Source organism: Lepidochelys kempii, chromosome 1, assembly GCF_965140285.1.
Source record: "Lepidochelys kempii isolate rLepKem1 chromosome 1, rLepKem1.hap1, whole genome shotgun sequence".
In the NCBI taxonomy this organism is placed as follows: Eukaryota; Metazoa; Chordata; order Testudines; family Cheloniidae; genus Lepidochelys; species Lepidochelys kempii.
In genome coordinates this window covers 251,431,580-251,451,389 of record NC_136380.1, presented here as the reverse complement: position 1 = coordinate 251,451,389, position 19,810 = coordinate 251,431,580, and the positions used below count along the sequence as shown (strand labels likewise).

The window sequence follows — 19,810 nt, the reverse complement described above, 5'->3', positions numbered from 1 at the left end:
ACGGCAGAAAACTTACTTCCAAAGTGAGCCACTTCAGACAATTCTGAAGTACTTCTGCAAATTAGAAACTGCTCTATGCAAGCCAAGTACTGAACCGTGGTTACTTCAAAGCCTTTGAAGAGCTTCAGGTGAGAAAGGAATGGAATCTGCACACGTGAAGTACGCAGTAATTTGAAATTCTGGGAACACTTCACATTTTAAGAGCAGTCCAAATAATTTTAGATTGTACTGAGCTCCACTCATTATTGAATTAAAGCTGTCTTAAATTAAATTTTATAGAGTTCTACAGTTTCAAGCAAACTCAGTGCTGTATATACTCAAATATGTACAGTATTTAAAAAGGATTGTTTTTTCATACCACAATATCATAGGCACATCTACAATGTAACCATAAGGTACAGTACTGGATTTTCAGGGACAAAATCATGTTAAATTCTATACTTTTCACCATACAGAATAAAACTAACATGAAATGAAACCTTAAAATGCATAACTGATGTTTTCAGGATCACTATTGTAGATATTTTACACAAATAATTTGCTTTAGCCTATAGTTGAGAAAGATTTAAAATGAAATTACATTCATCATATAGAAATTTTTAAATGGAAAAAAGTATATAGCGCAGATGAAACAAAACCTGCTATTAATTTAATTTACAATAACGTACAGGTAAAGGTAACCCACTGTGGATAAAATGAGGGAATTAGCGAGAAATTATAATATTAATGTTTAAGATTTCCACTCAGAACTCTGCTGAATCAAATATTATTTTGAAGTGTATGGAGGTGAAAGGGAACGAATATTTAAGATCCAAAATATTTACACTCACTGTCAGAAAATACCTTATATGCCTACTATAAAGTCAAATTCTTCTGCTTCAAAATGAAATCCCAACATTTATCATCACAAGGAATTGGCATGATATACTTCCATACTATGACATTCATTGATCCAAAAAGTACCATCTTGCAGAAAATATCCTTAGGAGTCTGACTGAGTATTTAAGCCACCAAGTTAAAAATGAGCCAGAAAATTCAACCCAGTACATCCTACTGAATGACTTCAAGCTTTTTTGTAAAGATCAGTTTAGATTCTGAGCAGCATAAAGAAAAGGACTCACCACCCATCCTACATCCACTCCCCATTTTAGGTTCTATATATGATAGACTGTGAAGTCCTGTTAGCAGTTTCCTACCGACTGTGTTTAAGCAGTTTGCTAGAAAGATATTAACATAGGTGTCCTGGCCAGTGTAGACAAGGCCTATGTCTTAACATATCTGTTACATCATAAAGAAATACAACTGAAATAGCTATGAGTGGACATATATTGGGTATTTATGAAATAAAAATGATTATAACTGAAAACTTGAATCAAACCTGTTAATATCTTGCTTTGTCTAACTGGAACTCCCCTTTCAAGAGAACTAGTTCATTTTTTAATATCCAGTAAATAAGCCAAGACTGGCATATTGCACAATTGAAATATCTTGCAACATTCTTCCCCTTTCACTTTAATTATGCTAACTTATGGCTAAATCCCCTGATTAAGCTAGTTATTAAACTAAAGGAATGAAGCAAGTACTAAACAGTGTAACAATGTGTTACAGCTGTTTAGCAAGAATCACAATATCATCCTGAAGAGCACAGAACGCTGAATCAGTCATCTATCAAAATCAGTTGAGTTCATAACTATTAAAAGATTGTATGCCAAATTTTGCTGCATGTCCTGTTCCACCAATGCAATTCTATGATGCTCTGAACTGACAGGGCAAATTTTCTGAAGGGGTTTCCTGAGTATGTATTTATTCAAAATCTTAGACATATCAAGATTATAAAGTCCTGTCTTTCCTAGTTTTATTGAAGGATCTCCTGGAAGATAGAAGGATATTTAATGTGAGACCTTAACACCTTCACTGAAGGGTAAAGGCGTTGAATCTATAACTTAGGCCTAATCTCCATACACTTCTTATACTGATATAACTATGTCAGTTAGGAGTGTGATTTTTTTTTTAAAAACCAAAAGTTATACCAGCACAATGCCCATTGTGGATACAGTTATACCACTGTAAAAGTGGTTTAAGTTTAAATTGGTGTATCTTATTTCCCTTCCATTGGGGGGAGGGGGAAGAGCTATACTAGAATAAACACCTTTACACCAGTAATACTGTGTCCACACTAGGGGGATTGTACTGCTTTAGCTCTACTGGTATAGTTTACTCCTGGGGGAATTCTGCACCACTCTGCAATGTAGAATTTTGCAGAAATTAATGTTGTGCATGCAGAATTTCCTTTCCCCCCACAGAAATGGGCTGCAGTGCTGCTAGCCGCCACTAGGGACAACTGGATGCGGCAGAGCTGGGTTATTTGCAGCTGGGCTCTGGGGGCAAAGAGGGTGTGGGATCTGGGTTGAGGTCACCCCATGGTTGAACTCTGGGGAGCAGGGTTTTGGGTGTATTGGCTGGGGGGCCCCACAGGTGGGCTCTGGGGAGGAGGGGTTGTGGGTGTCTGCCCCCCGGATGGGCTCGGAGGGCGGGGGGAAAGGGGGCAGAGAAACAGGAACTAGGTTGTCAAAGGGGTTTCTTTAACACTCTACTCCGGGGGGGAATGTGTGTGTGTGTCTGTATTGTTACAGACATACTTGCTGACAGGTATTTTGAAATAAATTACCAAAATAATTGAAACTGTCATGATTATGTAGTGTTATTTTAACAAATAAAATTTGCAGAATTTTTAACTTCTTGGCACAGAACTTTTATTTTTTTGGTGCAGAATGGCCCCAGGAGTATATAGTTACAGCAGTACAATTTTTGCGTTTGCAAGGCCAAAGGCTTCCTGGACTCAGAATGCCATTGAAGTTAAATAGGTGTAAATAAATACACAATGTTGTTTTAAATGGAATAAATATCTCTTCCCCTCTTAATTAGTATTATGTATTATTTGAATTGCAGTTGCCTCTAGAGCAGGGGTCGGCAGGCGAGCCCGTTTTTAATGGCACGCTGCTGCCTGCCAGGTCCCAGTCGCTGGCCCCACTCAGCCCGCTGCTGAACCCAGGCTGGTACCCCGGCAGGCAGCAGCATGCCATTAAAAATCCTGCCCGCCCCGCTCTTCTCCCGCCCCGCAGGATGAAGAAGCTTGGTCCTGCCGGCTGCTGCTGCAGGGCAGGCAAGCTCCCCCCTCCCCCGCTTCTTCCCCCAGCATGCTGCGTTCCTGCCCCTCCTCCTCTCCCTCCCTGCCACCGATCAGCTGATGGCCCTTGTGTGGGAGGGGGAGAAGAGGAGCTGTTCTGGGGAGGAGGCGGAGAAGAGGTGGGGACGAGGCCTTGGGGAAGGGGGGTGGAATCAGGGCATATCCCCTCCAGCCCCCTGCCATGAGCCACTCTGGGCAGGGGGCTAGGAGCACCCCCATGACCCCAGCCCACACTCCCAGCCCCCTGCCCTGAGCCCTGCACCCCCTCATACACACCCATTCCTCTGCCCTGATCCCTGCACCCCCTCACACACACCCAGCCCCCTGCCCTGATCCCTGCACCCCCTCACACACACCCCAGCCCTCCACCCTGATCCCTGCACCCCGCTCACACATCCCCCAGCCCCCTGCCCTGATCCCTGCACCCCCTCACACACACCCCAGCCCTCCACCCTGATCCCTGCACCCCGCTCACACACACCCCAGCCCTCCGCCCTGATCCCTGCACCCCGCTCACACACACCCCAGCCCTCCGCCCTGATCCCTGCACCCTGCTCACACACACCCCAGCCCCCTGCCCTGATCCCTGCACCCCGCTCACACACACCCCAGCTCCCTGCCCTGATCCCTGCACCCCGCTCACACACACCCCAGCCCCCTGCCCTGAGCCCTGCACCCTGCTCACACACACCCCAGCCCTCATCCCTGCACCCCACACACACCCAGCCCTCTGCCCTGAGCCCTGCAACCCCCTCACACACACCTAGCCCTCTCCCCTGACCCCTGCACCCCCAACACACCCCAGCCCTGACTCCTGCACCCCCCACACATACCCAGCCCCCTCACACCCCATGTCCTAACTCTTGCATGCCCCACATTCCCATCCCCACCCCTCGCACGAAATGGGAGCTGCCCAGGTAAGCACTCCACACCCAAACCTCTTGCCCCAACCCTGAGCCCACTCCCTCATTCTAGCTCCTGGCCAGACCCTGCACTCCAACCCTTAGCTTGCTCCTTCACCCCCAGCCCTGTGCTCAGTGCACTCCCACCCTCAGCTCAGTGCAGAGAGAGGACGAGAATGGGCTAGAACCAGGAAGAAGGTAAGTAACCACTCTATGTGAGCAGGGTCAGGATCCCAGACCGGCAGTGGGCTGAGCAGGGCTGGCAGCCAGGACCCTGGCTGGCAGGACCCAGCAGACGGAACCCCAGACGGGCAGCGGGCTGAGCGGCAGCGGGCTGAGCAGCTCAGCCTGCTGCCAGTCTGGGGTCCCAGCCGCCAGCTCCGCTCAGCCTGCTGCCGGTCTGGGGTTCTGGCTGCCGGCCCCTTGCCAGCCAGGGTCCCGGCCGCAGGCCCCACTCAGCATGCTGCCAGCCTAGGTGAACGGAACCCCAGGCTGGCAATGGGCTGAGCGGGCCAGCAGCATAAGATCAGCATTTTAATTTAATTTTAAATGACGCTTCTTAAACATTTCGAAAACCTTGTTTACTTTATATTATATAACTATTGTCGTATGTATAGACTTATAGAGAGAGACCTTCTAAAAAACATTAAAATGTATTACTGGCATGCAAAACCGTAAATTAAAGTGAATAAATGAAGATTTGGCACACCACTTCTGAAAGGTTGCTGACCCCTGCTCTAGAGGCTCCGATCAGGGCCCCAATTGTGCTATGCAGGGTACATACATACATGTAATTTAAAATACCCAAGTCTCTGTCCCAAAGAGTTTACACTCTTAGAGCCTAATCCTACAAACATTTAAGCACAGAAACAATTAAAGATAAGCATGCAAATATTTACAGGAGCAGGGCCCATATATTAAGACAATAAATGGAGAAAAACTGATGAATCAGGGAGAAGAGTGGGAAGAACAAGGTAAACAGTTACATGATTGTGTTTGTTATAAGAAGCAACAGTCACTTAGCTCTGGTCTACGCTTAAAAGTTTTACTGGTATAACTATTTTAGTTAGTGATGTGGGGTTTCTTTTACCCAAACAGTTATGCCTGTAAAAGCCCTAGTGTGAACACAGTTATATTTGTAAAAAGGTGATTTAGACCTGGATAATTATTCTTCTTCCCATATGGGAATAGCTATACCATTGTAAACACCTTTATACCAACATAAGTGTGTCCACACCTCGGTGTTGTACCACTTTAACAATACAGGTATAGGTAAAGCGATACAACTTTCTCATGAACATAAGCCAATGGGACCTGATCTAAAGACCACTGAAATCCAAGTCCATGAGAAGCTCTCTATTGACTTCAGTGGGCTTTGGATGGGGGGCAAGACTTTTAAAGGTATACTGTATAGGCATCTAAAGATGCAGATAGGTATGCAGTGGCATTTTCAAAAATACCTAGACACCTAACTCCCATGAGGTTAGGAGCCTTGGAAAATCCTGCTAGGTGCCGATCTGCATCTTTAGGCACCTAAATATCTTTTAAGTTCAAGCCCAAGGCCCTTAATGAGTCATCTTTCTTGTATCAGAGGGGTAACAGTGTTAGTCTGTATCCACCAAAACAACGAGGAGTCCAATGGCACCTTAAAGACTAATAGATTTATTTGGGCATACGCTTTCGTGGGTAGCTTATGCCCAAATAAATCACCTGTATCTGTAATTTTCACTCCATGCATCTGAAGAAGTGGGCTTTTTACCCACAAAAGCTTATGCCCAAATAAATCTGTTAGTCTTTAAGGTGCCACCGGATGCCTCCTTTTTCATCTTTCTTGTGTCTTTTGATGTCATCATTTATACCAACCACTTCTCCAGTTTTCACCATGGCCCCAAACTAGCAAACTCTTACACATGTGAGTAACTTTATGTGTTTACAGTAGTCTCATGAAACTACTCATGTCCACAAAGGTACATAAGTATTTTCAGGATTGGGGCCATAGTCTTCCAGCCTAAACAGGATTTGAAATATATATAAAAAAAACACAAGCAGGGGAGGGGGAAAAACTATACAACCCCTACTGCCCCACACTGCCTTTTAGATTCTATTTACACACCATAAAGGAAAAAAAGGGAACAAATGCATTTCTCCCCTTTGCCAGTCACTTTTAACCTTCTAGGAACTAAATCAAAATAATTATTCTCCAAAATATTCAGATATTAAATATGAATAAAGTCAAAACTATGAGTAATTGTATTTTACTTAACTGTACTTGAATATTGAAAGTAGAAAATAAAATATAATATTTTAAGGCATTTCACACACATGCCCTCCCATCCCTTTCTGATGTACAGTAATGACTTTTATCCCCCATCTAGTTTAATTATAAGAATGCTAAGTTATCAGGAAAAGAGAGAAACAAACATTGCCATAAAAATTGCTTCAGTCTTGGTTCAGTAACCCAACACATAAACAAAGATGACATTTAAAAGACATCCTCTAAAAGACCCAGCCATGAAAATATCAGATTCTGGGCTCTCTACACAGACTATAAATACTGCAGGACACCAGCTCTTAAATAAGGTCAGACTCTCTCTAGATCCTTGAACCACGTTGTTGCTCTTTGGGTCCAAATAGTGCTATCATGGCACAGGCAAAACTCCCAATACCCGAAAGAGTTTTACCAGGATAAGTAGGACACTGCAGGGGCTTGGGCCTAGGGGAGGCTTGTTTAACCCCTGTACTCTGCAGTCATGAAGGAAGCAGGACTCGCGAGAAGCATGACTGGTATAAGGAGAGCGGTCCTGCCTCCCCCGCGTCCAGAGGGCTCTACTCTATGCTATGGAGAACTGCCAGGTGGGGCCCTGCTGCAATACGTGGTTCCTTCCTCCCGCTGGGGGCAAGCAGCCACCCCGGGGACCAGCCTCTGCTCTAGGACGAGACCAACTTCCCTGCCTCTCTCTCCTCGGCAGGAAGAGCAGGATTCTTCTCCTTTCCGTTGAGGTGTCAGCGCAGTGGCCTTCCCTGCCCCCACCCCGCCAGCTTCTAAAACCTCAGCCCCTTCCCCCCGCTGCACCCTCCCCCTTTCCCCAGCCACCTGGGCTGCGGGCTCAACTGCTTCTCCCCACTCCAGCCCTCCGCCCACCTGGCTGCAGCCTGCTCTCCCCAGCCACCTGGGCTGCAGCCTCCACCGGTTTCCCCCCACTCCAGCCCTCCGGTCTCCTGGCAGCCTCCAATATTACGCCCCAGCTCCCAGCTCCTGATCCCCCAGATCCCAGCCCCCATTTTCGCTGCCCCTTACCCGAGGGCTGCTACCTCGGAGCCCTGCGGCTCTGCAACCCGGGGGCAAGCCCCGGCCTCTGCCCCGCCCCTCCAGCGAGCAGGGCAGGGGGCTCCCACCTGATGTAGGGGACAAGCGGCTCCACGTGCCCGCCTAGCACGGCGATCATATAGGAGATGATGAAGGCGGCCGAGGACCAGCAGACGAGCAGCGCGGGGATGAAGGCCACGCCCGGCATGAAGCACAGCATCCTGCCCCGGGGGCCCGCGGCCGCAGCCCACCCCGGCCGGGCACTGGAGGCGCCGGGCAGCGGGAGCGGCCGGGCGGGGTGGAGGAGCGGGCTTTGTTACGGAGCCAGTGAAGTCACAAAGCGGATGGGACAAGGCTCAGCGGAGGAGCCACGACCGGCTGCCAGCTCCCCGCTCTCCAGAGACACCCCGAGAGAGGGTCTCCCTGCCCCGCCAGAACTGCACGGTCTGTCCCCGCCACACACACACACCCTGGGCTGTTCCCCTTCTCTCGCTCTCGGGGCTTCTTCGCTCTTCCTCCCCACGCAGGGCTGGCCCCGTCCCCTTACACGCACACGGGGCTAGTCCCTTCTCTCCCGCGCACAGGTCTTCCCCTCCACGGGGCTAGTTCTCTTCACAGGCGCGACACACACAGGGCTGCCTCCCCCCACGGACACCCCGCGTCTCTCCCCGCACTGTCCCCTCTCACACGCAGGCACACGGGTCTAGTCAGTCTCACAGCCAGGCTTAGCTGTCTAGTCCCCCTTTGGCCCCTGGCACATTCGAAAAGTAAGCCCATTCAAGGAATTGTCTCTCTCCACCCCCTCCTGACGTGGGTCTTTCTCTCTCTCTCTCTTATGATTTATTGGGTAATAGTGTAAAGCAGCTAGTGCTTGCGTCCCCCGCCCCCAAGTTCACACAGAGACTTCTCCCGTGGAGTTGTTCGCAGCGCTTCACCGTGACCGCGCGCGAGGGGAAGGTCCCCTTTCGCTTTCGTTTCTGCCCTTCACGTGGATATTGCTGCTCCTCGCTTCCCCTTTTTGTTTCCTGCACGGAGGAATTCAGGGTTGGCTGGCGTGAACGCCCCAGCAAGCCCTGACTCTCCGACTGGCTGCCGCAAAGTTAGTTTTAGCATTTTTGAAGCAGACTTGCTAACTGCCCCTATCTCTAACCACCGTTATCGCCCCACTGAGAACAGAGCTGGTATAAGGAGATGAGGAGAGTAGCGAGATGATTCTTTGGGACACATCCAAATGGTAACATTTATTTTACATAAAAAGAGAGGGGAAGAGAGAGAAACACCTTAGATGTCTTCCCTCCCATCTGCCTTTCAGCTTTATGGTACAATCTTGTTATAGAATTAACTTGAGTGATCTAGTCTCCAGTTATTTCCCTTCTGTTAGCCTGTCATGATGGAGAGTAGCCACACCATCTAACAACAGGCCAGTTGCTGTAGCACCCTGGCTGGGTTAAGTAAGCGTTCCCTCAGCTGAGCCTAAGGCTAGCTAGCTCAGGCTGGGTAATGAGCCAGCTGGGCTGCAGCAGAATCACCTGTTTGGCCAGCTGCCCAACTGGCTGCAGGGAGCCAACAGGTCTCTATTTAAGAGTTGTTTCAGAGTAAGCGGTGTTCATCTGTATCTGTAAAAAGAAAAGGAGGACTTGTGGCACTTTAGAGACTAACAAATTTATTTGAGCCTAAGCTTTCGTGAGCTACAGCTCACTTCATCGGATGCATTCAGTGGAAAATACAGTGGGGAGATTTATATACATAGAGAACATGAAACAATGGGTGTTACCATACACACTGTAATGAGAGTGATCACTTAAGGTGAGCTAGTAGCAGTGGGGGGACGGGACCTTTTGTAGTGATAATCAAGGTGGGCCATTTCCAGCAGTTGACAAGAACGTCTGAGGAACGGTGGGTGGGGGAATAAACATGGGGAAATAGTTTTACTTTGTGTAATGACCCATCCACTCCCTGTCTCTATTCAAGCCTAAATTAATTGTATCCAGTTTGCAAATTAATTCCAGTTCAGCAGTCTCTCCTTGGAGTCTGTTTATGAAGTTTTTTTGTTGAAGAATTGCAACTTTTAGGCCTGTAATCGAGTGACCAAAAAGATTGAAGTGTTCTCCAGGTTTGTGGCACTGCAGTGAGCTGCACTGCCCTGAGAATGCTTTTACAAAGTATTTTGATCTGTGACCAGCTTATGTTGATTTATTTAAAAAAATATGTTTTCCAGGTTATCTTTGCAAAGAAAAGGGCTGGATATTTTGTCTAAAAATATTAAAGTTCAGATTTGTATTCTCCTTTCTAGTTCCCTACAAGAGGGAGGCCCATGTCCACAGGCTTTGTGTATTCATCCTCACCAGGAACAAAAGCTAGCTCATGTTAGCTAACACACAGTAAATTCTTAGTGAAGACAAGGCAATGTGTCATTTTAACACAAGTTTGCAGGACATGAATTCAGAACACAAATTTTTGCTGAGTGAAAACAAGGCATAAGAGGTCCAAAAGCCAGTTCTAGACACAAGGGGTATTTACATTGCAATGTAAACTCCACGTTAGTGGGACTTGAGTCATCTGACCCTGGGTTAGAGAACCCAGGGTTTAAGCATCTACACTGGTTGTTAACTCTAGGTTAAAACATTTCTAATCCAGGCTTGAATGTAGGGCTCTGGCATCCACACTGCTGCATGCAGACCCAAGTCAAACCAACCATATCCCAGACTCCCTAGTGCCATCCTGAGATGTGGCTGGAGTAGCCCTTTGACCATGGTGCAGTGTGGGAAAACTTGACCTTCCATCCTGCATGCTACAGGAAGTTTGAATAGCTGCCAACACATCCTGCCAAGCTGTCATTTTGGTTTGTGTGTTCCCAGCTACCAGCACCAGCAACATGAAAGAGGCGGCTTATAATTAACTTATTTTGCGTGTGCTTTCACTCCTGTGTCAAGAAAAAGGCAGAGCTTCCATGAGATGCTGGTTGACCTTTCCGCCGTGTATTCTGAACTATCAAAAGCACCTGACAGAGCTAATGATGGAGCAAGAGGAGGAAGACGCAGATGTGACAGACTCAAACTGGCTGATACGGCTTATGACGCTTGCTTGGTACAGCTGCTGATGCCCCCCAAGTAGACTTGTGCTTCTGGAGCAGGGCCACGAGCACAGACCTGGTGGGACCAGTTAACATTATCGTGCAAACCTGAGATGACCAGCAGTGGGTCCAGAACTTTTGCATGAAAAAAGCTACATCTCTGGAGCTCTGTGAGTAGCTTGCCGCAAGCCTCCAGCGTAAACAAAAGTGTGAGAGTGACCATTGTGATCCAGAAGCAGGTTGCTATACTGTCTGGGAGCTGGCTACCCCAGACTGCTGCAGGTACATTGCCAACCAGTTTGGTGTTGGAAATTTGACTATGGGTAAAGTAGTGGTGGAAATTTCTGAGGCAATAAGGGGTGTTGTTTACCCCAAGGTGGCGGGCATAAAAGACCAACGATACAGTGGTTTTCAAACTTGTTTTCTGGCAACCCAGTTGAAGAAAATTGTTAATGCCCGCGACCCAATGGAGCTAGGAATGAGGGGTTTGGGGTGTGGGAGGGACTCAGGGCTGGGGAAGAGGGTTTAGGTGCAGGGGTGAAAGCTGCAGGGTGGGGCTGGGAATGAGGGGTTCAGGGTGTGGGAGGGGGCTGTGGGGGGGTCAGGGCTCTGGGCTGGGGGTGCAGGCTCTGAGGTGGGGCCAGGGATGAGGGGTTTGGGGTGCAGGAAGGGGCTATGTGTTTGTGGGGGCTCAGGGCTGGGGCAGGGGATTGGGGCACAGGTTTGGGCCACTGGCTTACCTCAGGCAACTCCAGGTCAGCGGCACAGCATGGGTGCTAAGGCAGGCTTCCTGCCAGTCCTGGCACCGCGGACCTCACTGGGCCCCGGAAGCAGCCAGCAGCAAGTCCGCCTCCTAGGTGGAGGCGCACAAATGGCTCAGTGCGACTCTCGCCTGCAGGCACTGCCCAGCTCCCATTGGCCAGTTCCCAGCCAATGGGAGTGTGGAGCCGGTGCTCGGGGCAAGGGCAGAGCCCCATGGCCCCCCCACCTAGGAGCTGGACCTGCTATTGGCCGCTTCTGGGGCACAGTGTGGTGTCGGAACAGGTAGGGACTAGCCTGCCCTAGCCGGAAAGTACCGCCAATAGGATTTTTATTGGCCCAGTCGGCGGTGCTGACCAGATCCGCCGTGACCAAGTGTCTTACATTCCACAACCCAGTACTGGGTTGCGACTTGCAGTTTGAAAACCACTGCTGTAGTAATTGCTGGTTTTGAGAGAATGGAGTTTTCTAACTGTGCCATTGATGGGACTCATGTACCCATAGTTTTTCCTTCTTAAGGAGCACATGAGTACTTAAACTGCAAAGGGGACTACTCCATTGTTATGCAGGCCCTTGTGGACCACAGAGGGAAATTTATGAATGACAACATGGGTTGCACTGGGGAATTTCATGATGGCAGAGTGTTTTGCCCACCACAGTCTATATTCATGGACAGGCTCAGACTCTATTCCCACCAAATGACACGGTCATAAATCTTGGTTTTTGAAACTGTACCCTGATTTAAGAGGCCCTGGCAAAAGAAAGTTTAATTACACTCTCAGCAGATGTAGAATAGTTGTTGAATGTGCTTTTGGCAGTTTGAAATCCTGTTGGAGATGTCTACAGACCCATTTGGATTCCAGTGTCATCAATGCTGTCCGCCTTACTGTGGCTTGCTGTACTCTTCACAATCTTTGTGAAGCCAGAGGTGAGCCCCTTTCTGCTGAATGGACCCATGACCACGAGGGGCCACTGAATTGGTACATTCAGTCAGAAAGTCCACCTATCACAGCTGGAGCTAGATGCACCTGGGCTATAGAAGTCAGGGATGCTTTGTGCTCCCACATTATGGACTTGCATGGCCTAATAGAAGTGTGGGAAATAGTATCTTTATGAATGTGTTTGTGTGAGATGGAGATGGGCTTATTGATTGTAGTGGGTTTCAATACTTGGGGAGGTGGGTGTTGATTGTTATGCAATGTACTTATAAATGATATGACCACTTCTGAAAAAGGTGGATGGTGTGAATCATAGTATAGATTGATGTAGATCAGCAGTTCTCAAACTATGGGGCGGGCCTGCCAAGGGAGATGTGGGAATTTGACAAATATCACTTTCCACATTGCCAACTTTCCTTCTGTGCTTCTGCTGGCACGGTGCTGCCTTCAGAGCTGGGCGCTCAGCTGGCAGCCACTACTCTCCACTTTGCCTTTGCAGCTGGGTGGCCGTATATGTACTTGGGGAGCGTGTAAATGATTACAGATACAAAGAAGGGGGGCCTGATCAAATAAGTTTGAGAACCACTGATGTAGATAAACATATTGAGAAAGTGTTTACATACTAATTCCTAATTGTCCCTGACCATGTGTTCACTTTTATTATTTTAAATACAGATTGTATGACTTGATACAATGATAAACTTTCTTGATTAATTAAAAAAAAGTTTATTTATAAATATGTATTAGAAAAATACAACATTCAACCACTGCCAGGCAAGCCAGCTGACATTACCACACTAAAAACACCAGTAACAGTACCTTAAAAAAAACAAAACAGAAAAACAAAGTGCACGAATAAATGCAAACAGTGAAAACAGGTACAAGACAGAAACACCCTACCATTGCATGTCCCCTGCCCCCATTCTTTTTTCCTTTCTTTCCCCATTTGCTGTGCCCTTGGTGCCCAGGTTGGGATGGAGGCATCCCTAGGAGAGTGGGTCAATATGGAGGGTGGCATGGGGTAAAGTTGCTCTGCCCAGCCACTCCTGGGGTTTGATTGCATGGGCAACCCAGCCATGGAGTTTTCCAAGCTGTTTCTGGACTGCATCACATCCTACCACACGGGACTTGGATGATGCAGCAGGAGCCGACGCTCTTGCAGCCATTAGAGATATCACCCGCTCAAACAGCTCTTTCTGCTGAGCGCTGAGCTCCTCCTTTAACTGCCATTCCTGTTCCAGGAGCTGTGAATCGAGTGCCTGCTCCCGCGCTGAAACCCCATCCTCAAGGTGTGCAGCCAGCCTGAGTCTTTCCTCTTGTCTCTCCTCTAGCCGCAAGTATCTTTCTCTTTGGTACTGGACCAGCTTGTGGGCCCTGTCCAGAACTTCAACTATAAGTTCATCATGGAAATGCTTCCTCTTGGAATGGTCCATGAAGGTAAGTTGGGCCAGGCTTCCGCTGCAGTGTGGGTGAGCTGTGGAAGTACTGCAGCCAGTAGAGGTCGAGGGGCCTGGAACAGGACAAGACACAGGGGGCTACTATCTCAATTAGCTCAGTGCAGGAGCATAGAGAAAATCCGTGTGGAATGTCAAGGACAAAATGTTACTTTTCCAAATTGAACTTCAGTATATTGTGAGAAAATAACATTTGCTTTATAGTTTGTGGCTAGTAGGGAGAAGGCTCCAACCAGCAAGTAAAAGAAAGCCCTTAGAATAATAAGTCTTATTATAAGTATAAGTATTATAAGTAGTGGGGAAGGACATATGTAGGATGTAACTAATAAAATAAAGAGATGCAGTAACAAGACAAAGAAAAACTGCCTTAAAAGAAACCGGTCCAAACCTTTCCACTTGTTCTGCTGCTAAGCGGTGGGGGCTGGGGTGGGGGGGAGAAGAGAAGATCAGAGAGGAAGGAAAGTAGCAAGAATAAACTGCTTCAAACTGGGTTTTTGCTAAAGTTAGATGAAGGATAGAAAGAGAGCCATAAATCTGAATGTTCTTCATCAGACCCTTCCTGATCATGCTGGAGTACACCAGAATGAGACGGTCAGCCTAGGTCTAGCCCATTTGTACATATATTGATCGCATGCTTATGAATACTTTGTTACTGTATTGTCTGTAGTGACTGCTTATTTTTAGGCTGTTAGACATGCTTAGAGTTATTGCCTAATGTACCATTTGGCCTTTGGATTGAATAAAGGAATTTATGGTTAAACTGGTGTTGTGTGATTTCCCATATTAATAATTTTCAGTATTAGTTCCAACATGTGTTATAGATACTAATGGGTTGAGGGACCTGTTACAACACAGGAATACTCTGGTATAGTTAAATCACAGTTGCTTTCCCCAGCATTTTAAAAACTGCCATTCAGTGTTGTAAAGCTGGCATCCTCAGTCCTACAATGATATGGCAATGGTGGTGTCATCACCATGGTAACTCTACATTGCATTTTGTACATCATTGTTTGGAGGAAGGCTGGTAATAGGGCTAAACTGTTAAAAGTTTATTCAGAGGTTGTTGGCTTGAGGCCACAAATGTTGAGTTTGGCTATGAACTCCGAGGCTGGATATTCAGAGGAGAAGTAATGGATATTGCCGTTACTCACAACTGTGGAAACTCAGTCAGGTGAAAGCACTTTGTACAAGGCCTGGTTTGAAAGCCCAAGGACTGACTAATGGCTAAAAAATCCAAAATACTGAAAACACAAACATCTCTAAGTGTTGATGGACTGAAGAGAGTTTCTATTAAATCTAGACAGACTGTTTAGATAAGGTTTGCATATTTTGCTTATCTGAAATTTGTATCTATCAAATCTAGACCTTTTCTATTATGCCTATGATAGTATTTAAGCACTGGCTGGGTGAGGGGAATTTGGACCGTGTATATTGCACTAGATTTTTCAGCTGCTCCCTGCTTTCTGAGTGCAGTTGAGACAAAGTACAAAGGAACCAGTTACAGCTGCATGGATCCTGGGGCTGGCTTGATGCCAATCTTGGCCCTTTTTAAAATTAGAGCAACATAGGAACTGCTCTAAAGTACTCAAAATGGTAGCAACCCCAAGAGGCTGTCCACCATCTGGGGACTGCTAGACTACAGTGTGCTGAAGCCAAGGCCTCCTTTGCCTCTAGACTGGGGCTGGGAAAGTGGTGTATATGAACCATATATGGCTACCAGCATGATCCCCAGCTAAGGAGATCTGGTGGCTTCCATTCAGGCTCTGCCCAGGGGTTAGGTGGCAGTCAGAATCTGTCCTGTTATTTGTTTTTGGTATTGTTTATAAATACTGATGTAAAAAAATCTATTATGATTGCTGTTATTCACAAAAAGAATTGCTCATAAATAAAGGAATACAAAGGTCTTTGTTTTGCTTGTATGATATGCAAAGAAGTTCTGTAAGGGTATTTACATTAGATATATATTAACTTCTATGATTTTTGCTAGAGGCTCCCTGGAAGACTGAAGAACTAGTAGGATTATATCAGCACAGGAAATGAGAGATGGAGACCAAAACTGTTGATTGAGGATGGGAGGGATTTTAGTCAAACAGTTCATAACCTTGTGTTCTATTAATATCATTTTAAACCAAACACATGATGATGAACACCTGGAGGAAGAGCTCTTTGTTAATGATTCAGCATACCTGTCCTTTAAACGGAGGGAACGGTCTCACTCCAGTTCTCCAATCCTCTGAGTCTAAGGAGACCTCCAGCACAAACAGGGAAGTGAGGGGTTTTTTTCATTTAAAAGGCAAAAAGAAAACACCTGCTTTGGACACCTCACAGAAGTGGGGGGGGGAGACACTGTTTTTTCCTTTGCGTGTTACCTTTAAGACCCCTTCATTTTACCATGACTCTACCACCTTTAACATTCCTTTAATCAGCAATATTTTTCTAATTTAAAAAACAAGCCATGTCACCCTTAACGATTGAACGCATAAGCAGTGGAGCTTTTGCACTCAGATGTATCCTTAGTGGGTTTGTGCAGCATGTATCTTTTTGAAAACCTGTAGATCTGAGCAGTTCTATGGAAACAATGAAGTACTGAGAAGACTCTGCATCAAGTGACTTGGATCATTGTAGCCATCACCAGGTATACAATGTAGCTTTAACCATTAGCAGAAGAGGTTTTTTTAAGTTGTGTTAGGGCCAAACCTGTGAAACTGGTTATGGATCAAATGCCTCTGGCCAAAGATCCACACCCCAACCTGAGCAGAATTTCACATAGAAGCAGGATTTCATCCACATCCTCCTCTCTTCTTATCAGGTGGGAGCTGTGAGTGGAGTCTGGCAGCTGTGCCAACAAAGGGCAAGATGCCTTTCCCATTTGCTGATGTGATGAGGAGAGGGAGGTCAGTAAGGCCCCAATATAAAGACTTAAGCAATGCTTAACTTTATTAAAGCACATAACCAGTCACTATCACATTAACTTTAATGGGACTACTCCACGTTTGAAGTTGAACACATACATTAGTCTTATGTCGGATGTGGAATGAGGGCTGTCATCTATCCCTCTTCCACTCAGTTTTTAATCCTCCAGCTCTCCAACATTAGATAGGATCTAAACATCTGTAACGGAATGTCCTTTGCATTTTCTCTTAACACCATTTTAGTGTATATTATATTCTATAAGCTTCATGTACACTGAATTCCTTTTAAAATAGTTTTTGGGTCCGAATAAACTCTAATCATATACTGTTTTTCCCCTCTTTTGTTTTGAGGTATGTAGCCCATCTGAGATGTAAGGCTTTATTTCTTAAGCAGTACTTATGTTATTCTATGGACTGTAATTTCTTTTTCCTGTCAAACCATGACTGATTAATTCCAAGTTTCATGCGTAGTGATGTTTACAAAGAAACTATAGTTTTATCCTTGCAAGGATGTCAAATGCAATGATATTGTATAATCACTTACTAGCTCAAGCATGTGAATTTGTGCATTTAGGTCTAAGTCTTGTATGATGCACACCCAGCTGTTACAAAAATTTTTTATGATAGACAAGAAATTATTTCTCCAAACTACATCCTGACACTCACTTAGTTTATACGTGGTAGCTAGAAGTCATGTTGTGTTATTGATGTCAATAACTTCTCCCTGTCTAGGACGTCTCTTCCCCGCTCCCCACAACAAGAAAAACAAAAAAAAACTGGCATCTGTCACTCCTCTGTTTTTGTTGTTACCTCCCTGATTCTGTTCAGGATCTTGACTTCACTATCATGGTTTTCATAAAAAACCTTGTTAGCACATTCCCATTAGTATATTTTTATGACCTGTGATTTATAGGTATGTTTATGGTCTTCTCCACCTAGATGTTTTATTTCAGTAGAATCAGTGTAATCTCTATGTATTTTTTCTCCACCATGTTTAACTTCTTTAGATAAATATAGTATATGATGATCATATTATCCCATCATGTATCAGAATTTTCAGTTTTGTCTAGTTCCTCTCCCAGTGCCAGGCACCCAGCTCAACTGATTTTGCTTACTCAGTGCTCTTCTTCTTCAGGTCTGGGAAATGTACTCAAAGGCATGGTCGGCGGGTGGACCCACCCCTTCGGGGAGGCTAGCCTCACAGCCCGCCCCCTTCTGCACAAGGCCCTGCCCCTGGGACCACCCCCTCCGGCTGGAGAAGCCCTGGGCCAGCAGAACCCCGAGCCACACCCCCGTCCCTCACCTCCAGAGGAGCCCTGGGCCTTCCCCAGCCAGCCGACCAACCTGAGCCCCAGCCAGAGCAGTCCTGGCCACCCCAGCTGGCCCAGGGTGGCAGCCGCTTCAGCCCAGTGTCCCATGGCAGTGGCTGCAGCCCAAGAAGGCAGAGCCTTTCCTGGCCTGTTATACCTGCCGCCCATGCTTAAAGGGTATGTTTATACTGCAAATAAACACCTGTGGCTGGCATATGTCAGATGACTCTGGCTCTCTGTAAAATATCAGTGTAGATGTTCTGGCTCAGGCTGGAGCCAGGTGTCTGGGACCATCGTGCCTCTGGGACTCCGTGAGCTTGGGCACCAGCCTGTGCCTAAACATCTACAGCACAATTTTACAGCCCCACTAGCCTGAGTGTGACAGGGTTGCTCTACTCACTGCTCAGCAACACCTCCTTGTGGCTCATCTGGGGAATTAGCTCTGCTACTTAATCTGATGCTCCTTCATGTGGTTACTCAGTCTGTCAGGATGGCATAGGTCAGATATAGAGTGATCGTTTTGTGAAAAGTGTTCACCTGCAGGTGATGGGGTGTTTTTGTCTTATTTTTCTGTGTGAGTTCATTTGAGAGTGCAGTGATTCTGTCTCATCTCACCCACATAGCTGCTTTTTGGGGCATTTAATGCATGGATGAGGTATGCCACATTCTGTGATAGGCATATGTGTGACCTCCCAGTCCTCAACCTCAAATGAAACCTGCACAACACCTTCAAAAGGTGAGCCTGGGAACTTAAATTCATAACTTTGCTAGATACTAGAAATCCTGGAGTGAATAGAGACACTGGAATTATGGCTTAATACTGAAATCTATAACCCACTTAACTCCCCTTCAAGCTTTCTTCCTTTCCTTCTTATGACTGGAGAGGTGTTACGGGGCCACTTCCCCTTGAATGGTCCCTTGAAACAGAGCTCCATGTCAGCTCAAAAGTTTGTATCTCAACAACAGAAGTTGGTATGATAAAAGATATTATCTCAGCCACACTGTTTTATGTAACAGTTCCTTGTCTCTCATCTGACTCTTGGGCCAACCATTATTAAGGCTACAAATCTTTCATGGAGGTCACAGAAGTCACAGATTACATGACTTTCCGGGACCTCCATGACTTCCGCAGCGGCTGGTGCGGCTGACCACAGGGCTGCCTGAGCAGCTGGGGTGGCTCTGGGGCCAGCCGCACTGGATGCTGCTCTGGCGGGGCTAGGCAACTGGTTCCGGGTGCTGCCCTGGAACAGTGGTCCAGGAGCAGCAGCGGTGCCACAGACCTCCCTCGCCTGCAGGAGCAGCTTCAACAGTGATGGGGCCACAGGCTGTCCCCCACTCCCAAGAACAGCAGCCTCCACTGGAGCACCGCCTCCCCACCCTCAGCAGGTAAGATTTAGTAAGGGTATTTTTAGTAAAAGTCTGGCTGTGACTTTTTGGTTACTACCCATGACCGTCCATGATTTTTACTAAATACTCCACCCCAAAAATCTTCCTTAGATGCTCATTACCAGAAACATAGTTTCATTTTGAAAAAGTTGCAACCACTTCTCTGTATAATCCATTCCACAAATGCTTCATAGTAGCTAATATATCAAACTCCTCTTCTCTGTGCCATCTTCTTCATTGCATTAGGATTCTTTAATTCTATCCAATTAGCTGGCCATATGGAGCATGGTAATATTTAAAAGAAAGCAAATAAATATGGATTAGCTCTGGAAAGAGTAGTAACTCAGACAAGATTATGGTGTGGCATTGAAAAATTAGGCTAAAGCATTATGTATATCAACTTGTCTTTAAAAAAACTTTAATTTTAGTAAGACTTGTTAACTTTATATTTAATATATTTGGCAGCTAGGCAAAATGCTTTCCTTTTTTGAGACTTTCAATAAACAAAGGACACTAAAAGCAATGGATCTACTGCTGCTTTTCATAGGGCAAAGCCTTTGCTTGTGAGTCTGGCTCAGAAGG

At 46.3% G+C, this 19,810-nt stretch overlaps 1 protein-coding gene across 2 annotated transcripts in view; it reads right to left on the bottom strand.

The window, feature by feature from the left end:
- The window catches only part of DRAM1 (DNA damage regulated autophagy modulator 1), a 38,182-nt gene extending 29,998 nt beyond the window's left edge, over positions 1–8,184 (bottom strand). The window contains exon 1 of one of the 2 annotated variants that reach the window (XM_073323189.2): positions 7,486–8,184. In XM_073323189.2, coding sequence (XP_073179290.1) covers positions 7,486–7,616 — 131 coding nt within the window. In that variant the 5' untranslated portion in view covers positions 7,617–8,184. Of the gene's footprint in view, positions 1–7,387; positions 7,446–7,485 lie in introns of those variants that run through there. The other variant, XM_073323199.2, reaches the window with a different exon arrangement.
- Positions 8,185–19,810: the final 11,626 nt, after the last annotated feature.